We start from the raw sequence: 13,094 nt of genomic DNA on the forward strand, positions 1-13,094 counted from the left end.
TAAAAATTGCAATATTGCTCTTTATTGCAATAAAAATCAGTTTTTATTATGTTTTATCATTGCACGCGGCCTTGGGAGGACTCCTGTCCTGAAAGGCATCCAAGAAATACTTTAAATAATACCGTACTTCTACTTAAACCAAAAAATTGCATCTAGCATATGTACATTTTAAGCAAACGTGTGGCCACTTTTGTCGTCTTTTTTTGGGGGGGGGGGGGCTGGGTAAGTAGCCACCCTGCCAAGGTGGGGCACTTTGTCGGGAGGGTGGGAGGTAAACGCCAAGGCTGCCATCTTGTGTCCCATCATGAAGGCTGAAGCGCACTTTAAAATGCCCTCAGAGTAGGAGGCGGGCGGCGACAGCAACAGCTTTTCCAACCCTCGACCCATAAGGCGATGGCTGCCTAAATTTTCCTATCCTCTACGGGAGGCAAGACGAGGGAGCTGCGCTGCGGCTGCCAGCCGCGGGAGGCCGAGCGCGAACGAGCAGCCATGGCCGCAGCCCGCCGTTTCCTCAGGCAGCTTATCAGAAACAGTAAGGCGCCGCGCGGTGGGGGAGGGGAAAGACAAGGCCTGGCCATTTATTCCGTTGCTGCTAGACGCTCAGAACGACGCGAGGCTCCGCCCACCTGGAGAAGGGGTCTCACCACAGGCTCCCCCCCCCCGCGTCTCAGGTCATTGGGTTCTCCCAGAATGGGTTGAGGAGCTCCTCATCCTTGGCGAGCATATTAACAGGGCAATACCATTCCCGCACGGAGGGGTCGGAGAAGGAGAGCGGACAAGAAAAAGTGGGGCGGGGTAACCATCAGGCTTTGGGTGAAAGCCAGCCTTCCCCTCCAGATGTTTTGGACTTCAGCTCCCAGCATTCCTAGACAATGATCAGGAATGCTGGGAGTTGTAGTCCAAAACTTCTGGAAGGCGTCAAGTTAGGGAAGGCAGTTCTAGTTTGGAGCCTAATACTAGAAGCGGATTCACAGACTTATAAAGTAGACTCGTACAGAGGGGTCGACTTCTGAGTTTTCTTAGGGCGGCAGTGCAGGGTTGTTGTCCTTTTGCGTAGCTGTAATTGGGCACCAGCGTATGTGTCAACTCTGCAGCAAGAAAATTATTATGATATTTATTTGTATCCCGCCTTTTGCCCAATACTGCGCCTCAAGGCGGCCTTACAAAGTTTAAAACATACATTGTACAACCTGGGATTTCCTGTCCTAACACAGAAATATTTTAAAACGAACTCCCCCCACCCGACATCTTCCTCACACAAAGCAAGACCCGCTTTCAAAAGAGCAGGAACTCCTGTCTTTGCTTCATACTTTTTTGGTTTTGTTTTCTCCCACTGCCTTATCTCTATGAGAGCGGGGTGACTGACGGCGAGAGCCGCAGTGGAGGCTGGTGGCTCCGATTTCGGTGGGGCTCTGAATCCACTGTGGGTTTCAGTCAGAGCCAGCCAGAATCTTAAGATGCTGGACCTACTTTGAGAGGATTGGCTTCAGCACCTTGGAGAGCTCCTTTAGAGTTCTGGCTCTGACTGAAACCCAGGATGGATGCACGGCCCCACCGGAATCGGAGCCACCAGCCTCCACTGGAGAGCCGGCAACCCTTTTTTTCCGCTTCAAAGCGCGTCTGTTTCGGCCCCCTCAGTACAAGTCCCGCCCCTGCCGCGCGTCCATTGGCTTTTGGGTTTAAATGACAAGCGAAAGCGCGGGCTTTCATTCTTCCCTCACCGTCTTCCCAGAAATAGTGGGCCCTTCTTCGTCGGCATCCCCCGCGCGCTCACACGTTATGCCTTCCTCTGAAGCGGATCCTGCCTCGTCCCCCAGCAAGAGGCTCAAGGCCTCCTTCGGCGCCGAGGAGCCCAACAAGATGCTCCGCTTCGCCAAGCTTTCCGAAAATGCCATCGCCCCTTCCCGGGGCTCCTCCCGTGCTGCGGGCTATGACTTATACAGGTGAGCCAGCCACCGAGTGCATTTGTTTTAGGATCGTAATTGAACTCACTTCTTCTGAGAGCGCGATTGCGAACTACAGTGGTTGCATTAGACAGCCAGCAACATGCATTTCCTCCAATGCGGTTTACTTCATACATAGAGAATTCATGCTGGGGTGGCCATATAGAAAGGAGGACTGGGCTGCCCTGTATCTGGTCAAGAGGGCAGGGCTCTTGCAGCTTTAACTGTTGCGATGGAGAAGGAATTTCAGCAGCTGCTGCATGCATACAAATGACACCTGCTGAAATCCCCATTTCTATACAACTGATAAAGATTCAGGAGCCCTGTCCTCCTTTCCATATGGTCACCCTAATTCATGTAATATATAGAAAAAACTAATTCATGTGACATATAGGAAAAACTGCAACTGCAGGAGCCTTGCCTTGACCACCCCTCCCTCCTGCTGTCACCTGTAACTGCTGAACTTTCCAACTAAGATTGTAGTGCCTGAATTTGCTTTCCTTTTCCCCCTCCTCCTTCTCCCTCCCAATCCCCTTTCCTTTTGTGTCATGTCTTTTAGATTGTAAGCCTGTGGGCAGGGACTGTCAAGAAATACTTTTGTAAGCCACTGTGAGAGCCTTTTTTGGCTGAATGGCGGCATAAAAATCCTTAAATAAATAAATAAATAAATAAAAGAGGGCAGGGCTCCTGCAGCCTTAACTGTTGTGATGAAGAAGGAATTTCACCAAGTGCTGCATGCATACAGATGACACCTGCTGAAATTTCCATTTCAATACAATTGCCAAAGATACAGAAGCCCTGTCCACCTTTCCATAGAACTAGAACCCTAATTCATGCAATACATAGGAAACACTACAGTGGCCCTAAGAACAAGATTCCATAGCCATAAATCTGCAATTCATACTAAAACAAAAAATAGACCAGCCCGTTGCAGGCCTTTTAATTCACCTGCATGTAAGCTTTCAGCTGTTTCCAATTGAACAAAGGACACTGACATGCTTGACTGAAAGGAAAAACTACAGTGGACCTAAGAACCACATTTCGTAACTAAAATCTGAAATTCATACTAAAAAACTTGACCTGGCTTTGCTCCAGGAAACTCTAGTCTTCTAAAAAACAGTCATGGAACTTTCACAAAAGGTACTACTATTATTTAAAGCTTACTATCCTGCCTATCTACACCACAGTTGCCCCATGGTGGCTACCAGCAAATAAGATTAAGTACAACATGAAACAATCCTATAAAATATAAAACGGGAGGCTAGGATGCTCTATTCTCCCCCCCCCCCCCTTTCCCCTGTAATTTGTGCACTGCTCAAAACCTGCTTGAGAGGGCAATCACTTAATTTGAGATTAGACAGCTGTAGTGTGGCAATTCTGCACATGTTCAGCAGTCTTTAACAAAAATTATGTCCAGCGTTGAACATCCTATTAGATCCCTAAGAAGATGCTTTTTTATATATACTACAACTTCTTAGTAAATCTTTTGGACCTATGATTCACTCTTAAAGTCTATACTATGTGAATCGCTTCTAAATTTTTAGTGTATATATTGTCTGGCTTGGTTATTTAAGGGTCGCGAGACCGAATGGAAAGGACCTTGATAGTTGTGCAAGAGAGGGGATGTTCAGCCTTTCAACCATTCACCTGTTGAATTTCTTTCTCTACAGCTACTGACAGTAAAACAGCATTTGGTTCTTGCCCTGTTCTTTTCTCTCTCATTCTCCATTTCTTTGTTACAAAAATGAGGTTTTTTATTTATTTATTTATTACATTTTTATACCGCCCAATAGCCGAAGCTCTCTGGGCGGTTCACAAAAATTAAAACCACAATAAAACAACCAACAGGTTAAAAGCACAATTACAAAATACAGTACAAAGAGCACAACCAGGATAAAACCACACAGCAAAATTGATATAAGATTAAAATATAGAGTTAAAACAGTAAGATTTAAATTTAAGTTAAAATTAAGTGTTAAAATATTGAGAGAATAAAAAGGTCTTCAGCTGGCGCCGAAAGCAGTTTTAAATGTTGCTGGTATCACTAGTACAATTTACTTTGGATTAGGACATGTCCCACTTGTGAGATCTGGCCTACTGGTTGAATACTAATATGATGAAGCACAATATTTCAGAGGTGTCTACCTCCTGAAACCAGATAGTCAAACTGGGGTAAGAATTTGAATTATACTGTGTAAATAATAATAATAATAATAATAATAATAATAATAATAATAATAATGGCATTAGCCTTTAGTTGTGTATTATTTGGAGCATTTCATAGGTCAACTCAGTAATACAACAATTACTTTTCTAGGGTCAGAGGGATGGACACATAGGCAGGCATGTGCTTTATGCTCCATTGCTGAAATAGCCTAAGCATGAATCTGGTTACCTTTCATGCTTAGTTTTATTGTACAGTATCTGCCTCTTATTTCGTTTGAAAATCTTGGATAGTATCCTGTTCTGTTTGCAAGAGTGCCTGCTCCCACAACGAGGCTTTTGCGATGTTAAAAATTTAAACAAGAGGAAATGCTTGTTTCTGGAATAGGGCAAGACAGCGGAACTTGCAGAAGGAAGCTCTGCTGACCTGGACCAATAAAAAAATGAGCGTTTCTGCTTGTTTCCAGGCTTATTTTTAGGAGTCTGAAAGCACTATTACATGAGCAGTCGCTCCCATGAGTGCCACAGAATCAGCAGAGGCAGAGCTTCTGTGTTGGACGTTTGATTGCAATACTCTCTGTATAGTAATTTATACTGATAAAATGTCTGCTACAATCTCATAGCAATAACATGTTTCGTTGCTTTCCTAGTGCATATGACTGTGAGATCCCTGCTTCAGGAAAGGCTATAGTAAAAACAGATATCCAGATTGCCCTTCCTGCTGGGTGCTATGGTCGAGTAGGTAAGTTGGGAAATGGAACACTTGTGAACTTGCAAATTGCTTTCTAGGGCTTCGCATGAAAATGGCACAATATGATTTTTAATTCTCATAATTCTCTGTATATATTCTTTCGTGGAAATTATCCCAGAAGTGGCTACCTGTAGGAGTACATCATCTGTGAATAGTCCCTTGCATATAAGAGTTGCCTAGGGCATGCTTATAGTGGCATCTCAAAGCTGTGTTTAGCAACCATATTAATGAATTCATTTATGTAATTGGTATAATCTAGAATTTGAATCTCTTCATTTTGCGTAACTGAAGCACATCATTTTGTGTTGCTTTGCATCTGGAATTCTGGTAATCGTACCAGTAATGTCCAATCCTAAAATGTGTTAGGTCAGCAAATGCTGCTTAGGGTGTAGACTACAAACTGCTGTATTGGTACACTATCACAGACCATGACATTTTGTCAGCAGATCAGAGTTTTGAGAAGTGATTCTCCAAAGATTTCAGTTGGTTTTTAATTTTAATATTTGAAAGCAAATTTAGTCTGACCTTTGGAAGTTCTGAACTTCCTTCCTTCATAAAAGTCAACTCTATGTCACTGAGCTGTTGGGAACTTGTTTCAACAAAACAAGTTCCCAACCTGCAGGAATTTGTATATCTGCTTACCATTGTAATATGACTACAGTAATTCTCTTTGCAATACGTGGTAGAGCCTTTATTCTGGCGCCAAAATGTTTTCCTCCTGCCTCACCTGAAAAGTGAGTGGGGTGGAAGGTAACATAGCAGTTGTTCTTTCATGCAATACAGCTTTCTCCTGGCCAAACCAGGTATTATAACTGTTCAGGAAGCGCTTTCCTTTTTATTCCTGGCATCCTCAATCAACTTTGCCCTGTTCATATGTGTCTTCTCTGTGATGTTAATCAGTGTGGGTGGATCTACATGTTGCAGCCAAGAAAACAATTATTGCTAGATGCAACTCCTTAAAAACAGCTCTCTAATTAGAGCTGCTTTAAACTTTGGGTTTTTGTTTTGTTTTGTTTTGCTGGAAGCATATCATGCTCTTGCTGAAAACATTTTAATATGTATAAAGTGCTGAAATATTATTAGTGTTGAACAACCTGCATTGGATAATATGTACATTTTACAAAAATCAATGTTTTCCCTATTTTAGCTCCTCGCTCTGGATTAGCGGCAAAACATTTCATAGATGTTGGTGGTAAGTTATTTATTCTTACATACTATAATGCCTGTGTAAATTTGGATGCTGCAAAATGAAGTTCATACTTTAATGTTTTTAACACACTAGCTGACATCGGTGTGAAATTTAAGATTAAACATGCTTGTTCAGGTGTGGTGTGGCTCATTACAATCTGCACATTTTACTAGTCACAGATGCAGGCCTACTAACCTCATGCCCTGGGAGTAAAAAAACTGAAGGGCAGGATCCAGTTTTTCATAGTAAGTAAATAAATCCTCTGTAATTTCAGTGGATAGTTGGTACAAGATCCTTTATGCATACAAAGTGGTGGATTGCCTACCTCTTCCATAGCTTGCTCTGCACAGATCAGAGAGGGCAGGGGCAGGCGGGTGGTGGGTACAAATTTATCAGACTTTTTAGTACTGCAGATCTTAATTTTTCAGAATTTTTCTGCCAGTGGAATCAGGAGAAGGGGAATTACCTACACCAACTCAGGGGTGAGGTTGCTGATCTGCTCTTAATCTCTTCCTTCTCGGGGAAAGGGACTATGTCTGCCCCTCCCGGAATACCCCATTTTTAGGCCTTCTGCTTGTACTAACACCACCAGTGGTATGTGGAGCTTTTCACTGGCATAACAGGAGCCTCCTGTTACTGATTTTCTCTCTGCTAGCAGAGGGGCACCTTTGCCACTAACCACTCTCCCTGGATAGCTGTCTGAGGAGTTTAGGATACAGAAAGTTTGCCATAGAATGTACCTTATACTCCCCATGTAGTTGTATAATCCAGGGAAAGTTCAGTGGTAGGCATAATGGAATCTATTATACCCTTAAATGGTTGTTTAAGTACGTCTCTGTCTCTCTTAAATTGGGGATTAAAAATCTTGCCTGGGGCAAGTGGGTACATCTTAAGGCTTGGTTGTATTTGTTTCCCTTTTGACCCACGTCTCCCTGTCCATCAAATTGCTTGCTTTAGGTTTGGAACAATTCTTTCCAGTGCAGAAAGACCAGATGCATGTCTGCTCCTACAGTTAACAAGAAATTCTCTTCTCCATTGACTCAAGTTGCTTGTCTGGGCACAAATAGTTCATTTCAACTCTGTATTGGCTTTTCAACACTTGGTTTAATCATATCCCAACTTGCTTTGTTCTAATGTGAAAAATGGCCTACTAATCATGTGATAGTAAAAAATGTTTCATATTATTCAGCTTGACAGCTGGGTTCACAAGCAGCTGAGACTTCTCATGACTAACTTGTAGTTGTATAGAATAAATTAGTGTTCTATCCCTGGCGTTTGCATTCTCTAATACAGTCAAATGGGTTTCTTAAACCCTTTCAATAAACCCAGCAATAATAATGACTTTCTTAAACCCCTTCACCGACTTGCTTGAACTTATTTCCACCAGTCACCACAAGCCTTCTACTATTCAAACTTCTTTCTGTTCCAGTGGAGCTTGAAATTAACATGGTTTTGACAACATTTATGCTGCTACATTTAGCATAGAACTATATTAATAGCTCTAGATGCAGCTTATTGCAAAATCTCGTTCCTGTATGAAGGCAGTACCTACAGTATATATTCTTACATGGCAACGAGGTGTCAAAAACGTGTTTTTTAAACTATCTTCTGTGTCTGCTCCTTTCCCCTGTGTTAATGAGTATGGCATAAGCCTCCTGTGCAGCTGTGGCAGGGTAGGTAGTGCTTCCTGCTGAAGGCATTGCTCCACATTGGTGTAACGCATAAATGATTTGGCTGTTCCTTGGGCTCTGCAGAGTGGCTGGATTGGTTAATCGGTTGCCAACTAGTTGTTCTAGCGGGTCTCTTGTTCCTTTGGCTATTGTATGACAGAAAGGAGATGTTGTGTCCCTTGTGGTTCCAGCTCCCCATCAGAAACACCTTTATCTGTTGCCTGACTGTAATGGAGCTTGCCAGGAACCTGCCTGGTACACGTTGGCTGGCAACCCCACAGCAAACAGCTGGCTGTGAGAATGACACAGCTCAGCTGTTAGGAGCTGCCTCTTTTCTGCATGTAACTCCTTTGCTGAGGGAACTGTACTGGCTGCCTATTCGCTACAAGGCCAGGGTTTAAGGTTTTGTTACTAGTCTATAAAACCCTAAACAGCTTGGGACCAAGATACCTGAGCAAGTACCTTATCAGCCTCATCTGAGGTCATCCATTGAGCTGCTCCTGATAGTTTCTCATGGCCGAGTGGGGACTAGACCTGAGTCTTCTGAGTCCTACTCCAGCCACTACGCCACACTGGCTCGATATTATTTCTCTCCTGTTAAAATAAATGAGAGGGACATTTCTTGTTTAAGGTCTGGGACTGGTGTAACACTGTGCATTGTGGCAGCGATGGTGGTGGGGATATAGGATGTGGCATTAGTGTGCTTTTCCTATGTGCTACCCATGAACCCATTCTACTTTGGTTGTTCCATTGGTATATCTGGGTTGTTCTGGAAGCATATCTCAAGTTACATTCGCATAGTAGGGTTTCTGCCATATCCTATGCCTCTCAGCTTAGAAAAATCCTATACAGTAATAAAACAAAAATATTTACACTATTATTCTAAGCAAAAATGTCATAGTAAGTAATGGAGCTTTGTTGACAAGTAATTCTTTCTTAAATTGAAGTATTAACATAAAAGCATCTAAAACAAGCAGTGCTATGAATTAAACTAGTTGAGGATTTTGCTGCTTAACTTCCCTCCTAAGTGATAGTGCTGATATCTTTTGAACGAAGTAGTTTAGTTGTTCACCACACTAATATCCTTAGATAAACAAGGACAAGCTGTATAGATCTGTCCAGTTCCAGTAAAAGAAGATTGCAGTATTCTGAGAATTATCTCATGTTTTTCAAGAAATAAAAATTAAAATCTGCCCCAGAAATATTTAAAATTCAAACTGCATTTTATTATATTTTGCTTGGGATGTGCAGTATCAGATACTGCTGAAGATGTCTGGAGAGCTGAAATGTACATCTGGCTAAGCAAAACATGATAAAATGCAAAACAGTTTAATGCGTCTGCATAGTCTCTAGATAACAAATGAAATCTATGGAATTCATTTTTGCTTCCTCAGTCCCATACTGAATGTTTGGGATACCTGGTTCTTGGTTATATGTAATCTTTATAGTTGAGTAAATGGACATATTGCCAAAGGTTTCTATTACACTTCATAATACTAAAAGTTTTAAAAAGCAACACATTAGGAATAAATCTATGAATGCTGAGCAGAACTACCATTGAATTTTATTATTTCCTCTGGTTGGATGACATACATGCTTTTCATTTTATTCCTATATTAAAATGCAGTTGTCCTGAAAGATTCCTTGTGAATATAAATGTTTAAAGATTACCATAATAACTTTTTTCAGAATTAAGATAATCTCCATAATAATCTCTGTGTTTGTGCATCTATCTGTGGAATGAAAGATTTTGACAATGTGTGTTCTTAATCTGGCAGACAAGGTAGAACATTTCGTGGTTGATATTCTGCATTGAGACCAAACAATGAATTACCTGTGTTGTGCTGCTTTGTTGTTTTTGGTTTGCTCTTAAATTCCTTGGGCAGCCCTGTATTATTGCTTACTTTAGCTGCTCTGACATGAGCAGAGACTTGCTCTGTGATTGCAAAAATGGCATGTTGTTCAAGGCAAATGTTCAACAGTTCTCTGGCTGTGCCCCACTTGTCCTTAACTCCCCTTGCTGCAGCTTCTGCAAAATTGCACTATTACCAGGGGAGACAAGGCTGCTTTTGCATGAGCTGTGAGGTACCTTCACCCTGTCCCTATTTAAAAAAAAAAACATTTACATAGCATGCAATACTATACAACAACCTTTACCGCTCAGTGACTGCTGCTATTCCATTGTGAGGGTTGGTTCATAGTCCCATTGAAAGTAATTGGAGTTTTGCTACTAGATCAGTTTGGAAGTAACTTAAACCATAATTTATTATTATTATTATTAATTTATTTCTTACCCGCCTCTCCACTTGGATCGAAGTGGGAACAAGTATTAGGCTTGCACATTCCCCCCTCGTTGCCTTGAATTAAGATCCTGGTTCTCTTTCTGGATGTAACGGGAAATGGTGGTTTAAAGAGACCAGAAGCAAAACACCAAAGCCGGCAGGCAAGGGGGAGCACACAGATCCAATATACTATGGTTTACTGAACAAGAAATGTTACATTTCTGCCACCTCCTTGATTTCAGTATGATGTGGGTTCCTTCTAAGTCAGTTTCATATTTCAATACTCAGGCATTTTCAAACAGCCAAGCAGAGGGTGGAATCCCTTAATAGGTAGCATAAATATGTAATAAAAACATATATTACATTTACATTTGCTAATCACAGTATTTTTACAGCTGGAGTTATTGATGAGGATTACAGAGGAAATGTTGGTGTTGTACTGTTTAACTTTGGAAAGGAACCCTTTGAAGGTAAGAAATGAACTTGGTGATTTAAGTATCCAACTGAACTTCATAGCCTCTTTTTAAAAAATCTTCTCTTCTACCTTCCATTTAGAAATACGATCTAGAGATGTAAAAAGTTGAATCCTCAATTTGAAAGAACTATTGAAAAATGAAATATTGCTTTATGTATTAGAAGAGATTTTTAAGTCTTTATTAAAGGGGTTTACAGGGTTGTATAGCCAGCCTGGTCTTTATTTTAGAAGATGACTTTTTCCTGGAATTTAAGAAGCATCCACAAAGGAAGCAACTGGCATAACTGCTTCCCAAACATTATTAGAAAGGTTAGAAAGTTTGTAACTGAAATGTACAAAAGAAATAAATGGGGTGGTGGATGGTGAGAGAAACAGCTATGTTTCAAGAGTAAACTTTGTAAAATACCTTATCTGAACAATGCATTGGCCAAGTTTAGATGTCATGAAATTAACCATGCTGACTTTTTCTTACGAAAAAGAATGCAAAGATATGAACATAATACATTCATGTTAATTAAGAAAACTACAATATAAATTATATAGTAAAGTACCATTACTATGTTTTTTGATTCCCTTATTGTTTTGGTTTTGAAGTTAAAAGGGGGGACAGGATTGCCCAGCTGATATGTGAGCGCATCTACTATCCTGAACTTGAAGAAGTCCAGGTAAGAAACCTGAAATATTTTAAGTTGGGAAAGAGTTAACTACTAGTTCTACTGACTTCTTGTTAAAAAGGGGGTGGGGGAACAAGGAATGAGAGCCTACTTGCTCCTGAATTATGCTTTCTCTTCAGAGCTTGCCATTCACTATCTACTGCATTTTATGGGTTCAACTCTTACCATCAAACAGGAAACTTAGTGGCCTGGTTCATAAGACACAACAGCCCACCTTGGCTTAATTTACCCACAGGGGCTGTTGCATCATGTCTGACGCCTGTGGGTGCCCGACTTGCCATGACTTGTTGTGCTGTGTGAACCCAGGCAACACGGGCTATTTGAGGATTAGACAACGTGCCAGCAGTGCTTCTGCCAGACAACCCTCAAATAACCCCTACCACCTGCATTTACCCGACACAGCAAGCCAAGAACCCACAGGCACCATGCAAAAATGCCGCCCATGGGCACCTGGCTCAATGTGACAGCCCCTGTTAGTAAATTAAGCCATGGTGGCCTGTTGTGTCATGAGAACCAGGTCATTGCAGTGGACACATTTCTACAAAACATACAATAAGAGGCAGTAACTTTTAGAAAAGCTGACTACATATGTTCCTTTCAGGTGTTGGATGAAACAGAACGTGGTTCAGGAGGCTTTGGATCCACTGGGCAGAAATGAGAGCTGTTACATGTAGTGAAGGACTTCATCTTATTGTCTTTGTATAAAGCATTTCTGTATAAATAAATCCTTTTTTCTAGACTTTTTTTGCTTTAAGAACTTAACATTTGTCACAAAATACGGCTCACTTTGCCTTCTTATTTACAACAGATGCTAATGTAATGGTGCTGTGGTGTAGATGAATCTACAAAAGATAAAACTATCAGAGAATAATGGATTACTTTAAATCCCCACAAAAGGTACTTGTTTACTTGAATTATTTATATTGTCTTGCCACAAAAATTTTCCTAAGGCAGCTTACAAAAAACAGTAAAACTACAATAAAACACTTTATTTAAAATTGTGGTTAAAGATATGATTTGGAGAAAGCAGTAGCAACATCCAAAATCAGCAAGAGTAAGTCAGTAAAACAGGAATCACTCCTCTAATGCTTGAAAGAACAGGGTCATCTTTACCTACCAGTTAAAAACCAGCAGATGTGTCTGGGGAGGGTGTTACATAAATAGGACACAACCACAGAAAAGGCATATTGCTAGTTGCCACTGTGGCAACTAGCAATATGCCTTTTCTGTGGTTGTGTCCTATTTATGTAACACCCTCCCCAGACCTCAAAAAGGTCTCTAGTGGCTACATGCATAGGCGCCTGGAAAAGGGTCAATGCTACATGTTCAGGAGGTGACACGGAATAACGGGCTCAAGTTACAGGAAGTCAGATTCCGGCTGGACATCAGGAAAAACTTCCTGACTGTTAGAGCAGTACGACAATGGAACCAGTTACCTAGGGAGGTTGTGGGCTCTCCCACACTAGAGGCCTTCAAGAGGCAGCTGGACAACCATCTGTCAGGGATGCTTTTGGGTGGATTCCTGCATTGAGCAGGGGGTTGGACTCAATGGCCTTTTAGGTCCCTTCCAACTCCTTCTATGATCCTCTACTTACCAATATATTTCCTATATGGGCTTTAGGCGTAGAACTGAGACTTAATCAACAGCTTCAAGGAATTTCCTTCTGTAGCCAAATAGTTCTGTGTTATTTATCTAGAACAAAACTGGCTTATAATTTTCCTTCCTTCTGGCCTAAGCAAGAAGGCAAAAATGAACATACTGGTGAAAGTATTACTGGGGGTGACCATTTCTACGGCTGATGCCTTGAGGCAAGATCTGAATTTTGCAAATATTATCCATGGAGGGGGTGCAAGTTTGTTTAAGGACAATAGAAATAGCTGAAGGGCGATGAACTTACGTTACATACACAGTTTATTTATTTATTGCATTTCTATACTGTCCAATAG

General features: G+C 41.3%; 1 protein-coding gene across 2 annotated transcripts; it reads left to right on the top strand.

The window, feature by feature from the left end:
* The first annotated feature begins 382 nt into the window (after positions 1–382).
* Positions 383–11,891, top strand: DUT (deoxyuridine triphosphatase). Of its 2 annotated transcripts, none has more exons than XM_063142272.1 (7): positions 383–532; positions 1,733–1,943; positions 4,757–4,848; positions 6,005–6,049; positions 10,394–10,468; positions 11,068–11,138; positions 11,749–11,891. In XM_063142272.1, the coding sequence occupies exons 1-7, from the start codon at positions 490–492 to the stop codon at positions 11,803–11,805; spliced, it is 594 nt and encodes a 197-aa protein (XP_062998342.1). In that variant the 5' UTR covers positions 383–489; the 3' UTR covers positions 11,806–11,891. The 2 variants fall into 2 exon arrangements, with proteins under 2 accessions (XP_062998342.1, XP_062998343.1); XM_063142273.1 differs by having other exon boundaries at positions 388–532; positions 1,796–1,943; positions 11,749–11,889.
* The last annotated feature ends 1,203 nt before the right edge of the window (positions 11,892–13,094 follow it).

The sequence above is a fragment of the Elgaria multicarinata genome, chromosome 16 (assembly GCF_023053635.1).
Source record: "Elgaria multicarinata webbii isolate HBS135686 ecotype San Diego chromosome 16, rElgMul1.1.pri, whole genome shotgun sequence".
In the NCBI taxonomy this organism is placed as follows: domain Eukaryota; kingdom Metazoa; phylum Chordata; class Lepidosauria; order Squamata; family Anguidae; genus Elgaria; species Elgaria multicarinata.